Raw genomic sequence first — 2,981 nt, 5'->3', positions numbered from 1 at the left:
TGCACAATTGTTGTTCAAGAACAATTGCAGATGTGCGATTGATTTTTCTCTAAGGTCCGAATTGCACTAATTAGATCTGCTAGGTATCATGGTGTAATTTTATATATATTTATTTATTTATTTTTAATCATAAAAAATCTCTTTTAAACATATCAACAAAAAATTATGTTCATCTATTAAACAAAGAGACTAAAACCATTTGATTGGACCAAAAAGTTATTGAGTCGAGTGATATTAATTTTGATCCTGATTTTAAGTTGAAGTGTTTTGGATAACAAAAATTTTAGTTGGAAGGAAAAAAATTACACTAAAATTGGCCAGTAAAATTTATGGAGATGAAAATTAATCATAAAAAACATACGGATGAAAAAAAAAATCACGAAATCAGAAGTGCAGTAAAAAAAAAAAAAAAACAGATATGTGCCGTTCAAACTTCAAAGAACTCCTTAAAAAAACCCATCACCCTATTTTAAGGAAAATAAAACATTTCTAAAAATGGCAAGGAAATCATGGAAAATGCAATCCTTATTTATTAATTGATAATTAATGGAAGAGGAGGATCATACAATACAATACAAGGATTCAAATTCGAATTCAATCCAGCACCAACAAGATCCCTCTTTTCCAACAAACCCATCATCTCCCATTCACCCCTTTATTTGAAAGAAGGAATAATCAAATGGGTGGTTGCGTTTTGAAGCTAGTAGACGCCGTTCTGTTTCTGTTCTTCCTCCTAATAGCGGTGGTGGCTCCTCTGATCGACGCTCAAACGTGTCTTCCTCTCTCTTACTTCCCCGACATCCTCGTCCAGCTCAAGGAACATTACACCAAAGACTACGGCGATTACCTTGTCGCCGAAAAGCCGCACTTTTTCGTAGGCCTTGTTTGGCTCGAGCTTCTCTTCCAATGGCCCCTTGCACTCCTCAGCCTCTACGCCATTCTCACTTCCAAGCCTTGGTTCAACACCACTTGCTTGATCTATGGTGTCTCTGTCACTACCTCCATGGTAATCTATCTATCACCTTTCAATTCTTATTTTTCTTCTTCAAAGTTTTTATTTTTTCCTTTTAAAACTTTTGTCCTCCGTAATAGTCCTGCGAGCAAGATTGCAAAGAATACTTTTGTTTATCTATCTATCTATCACCTTTCAATTAAGATTTTGCTTGTTAAAAGTTTTTTCCCCCTCTCATTTTAAAGCTTTGTCGTCCATTATAGTCGTGCTCTGTCCTGCTACGAGCGAGAGATTGCGGAGAATACTTGTGTTTCTATTAGAAGAAAAAAATCTCCCTTTTTAAATGACCCCGTTTTTATTTTGGTTTTAAATATTGGTCTCGTCACGTTTGTTGATATCGCTACAAATTGCAGACAAATGTGGTCGATGCATTCACAATTGCAGTTGTAGAAAGTTTAAAAAACCTTGATGTTGAGGCACAAATCAAGGTCGCGGGCCGTTTTTTAAAATCTTATCGCGTGTTTGTGTGGATCCTGTGGTATTACAAATGATTAGGCTTCTGGGGGAAGAGAGAAAATGGATGTTATTCTCTTTTTCTGATGTTTGGATTTAGAAAAAGTCTAACTTTTATACAACTACTAGCAACCGTTCATTTAGAAGCAAAATATTTGTTTACAGGGATCTGTTAGTTGTTGTTAGATTCATACTCATCATTTGGTCTGTTGTCTTGTGCCATGCATTTTCATTTGAAGATATTCTTGGTTATTATTACTTGTACCAGGAGAAAAAATGGTGGTTTTTGCAGCTTTTAGATCATGTCGAATTGAGTATAAAGTTTGCTATCTAAATATAATGAAAACAAAAATTGGGTGCTTGCTTAGATTTAAAATTTAAGCAGAAACTATGGTCCATATATTTTTCTGACAATCAGGTGCTTGCTTAGGTATTAATTACATTACAAAACTGTAATCTCTCTGTTTTGTTCTCTAATCAAAATTGGAGCTTCTTCTCAATAATGCATGTAATCTTTTAATGCAAACTTTTATTATGTGAATTACCGAGGTGAAACTCCTATTTTGATTTGAAAACAGTACAAACCTAAGGAACTGTATCTAAGTTTTGTCCTTTGACTTTTTACAATTGCATTTGTTTTGCTAAAGTTGGAGGTGTAATAATATTCTCCATCCCAATTTTTGCCAATAAAAAAATAAAAATAAAACTCCATCCCAGCCATAGATGGCGTAACAAAGAGACTTTGGTTGTTTGTGGGTTGCAGGTTGCTATATTATCAGAAATGATGAATTCCAAGAGGGCATCTGAGAAGCTATTGACAATTTATGCCTCTTTCCTGGGTTTGGGTGTACTGGCTTTGCTGCGAGGGTTGCTGACATGTTCATCCAAATCATCTTCAGCTCTAGGCAAAAGATCTGCGTTGGCGAGGAAAAAGCGAGCTTGAAATTGTGAGATTGAATCAAACATGAGAAAATGGAAAGAGGAGCATAGTTATAGTGTGACGGGATGAAGCATGCCAAGGTCCCCTCCGTTAACCAAATTTTTGTATTTAACTTAGTCCCCTTTGACAGATTTTGTATCACGAGAACATCAAATTCCATCAGGTTGCATATTTGCTATGAGAAGAAATAAAATGCTAGCTAGCTACTTGGATTAGTTGGTGTTGGTGGCAACAGATTCAGATATAAAAAGATGAGACAAAGAGCAAACAAATCAGAAAAAGAATACATATAAATAAAGTGAATTCCCTGCATATTTGTGATATAAATTGCTTGTGACATAAGGTGTGTTGAGTTAAGTTGTGTATTTGAAAAGATATGAATTCCTACTATCCTTTTCTTATGGCTAACCATTCTTTTTTTACACAAATCAGTGTAACAACTACTTCTGACTATGCATACTTTTAAAGTTAGGATAGCTTAAGCTGTTTATAACTAGAGTTGTTACAAGCAATTGAACAGTCTTTAGTTAAAATGATTATCCGTAGAAATGAAAGGCAGCAACATGTCTTAATTGG

General features: G+C 34.8%; 1 protein-coding gene across 1 annotated transcript; it reads left to right on the top strand.

Moving 5' to 3' along the window:
* The first annotated feature begins 523 nt into the window (after positions 1 to 523).
* LOC114417300 lies at positions 524 to 2,728 on the top strand. Its single transcript, XM_028382450.1, has 2 exons — positions 524 to 1,006; positions 2,229 to 2,728. The coding sequence occupies exons 1-2, from the start codon at positions 680 to 682 to the stop codon at positions 2,406 to 2,408; spliced, it is 507 nt and encodes a 168-aa protein (XP_028238251.1). The 5' UTR covers positions 524 to 679; the 3' UTR covers positions 2,409 to 2,728.
* The last annotated feature ends 253 nt before the right edge of the window (positions 2,729 to 2,981 follow it).

The sequence above is a fragment of the Glycine soja genome, chromosome 6 (genome assembly GCF_004193775.1).
Source record: "Glycine soja cultivar W05 chromosome 6, ASM419377v2, whole genome shotgun sequence".
NCBI classification, from domain to species: domain Eukaryota; kingdom Viridiplantae; phylum Streptophyta; class Magnoliopsida; order Fabales; family Fabaceae; genus Glycine; species Glycine soja.
The sequence above is the reverse complement of the archived record's forward strand: the minus strand, read 5'-3'. Positions and strand labels throughout refer to the sequence as shown.

What these genes read in the sequence shown, in the direction of transcription:
- LOC114417300 (XM_028382450.1), top strand. Translation starts at nt 680, where the DNA reads ATGGGTGGTTGCGTTTTGAAGCTAGTAGACGCCGTTCTGTTTCTGTTC. An exon ending in TCTCTGTCACTACCTCCATG is followed by an intron (nt 1,007 to 2,228) that starts GTAATCTATCTA and finishes TGTGGGTTGCAG; the next exon opens with GTTGCTATATTATCAGAAAT.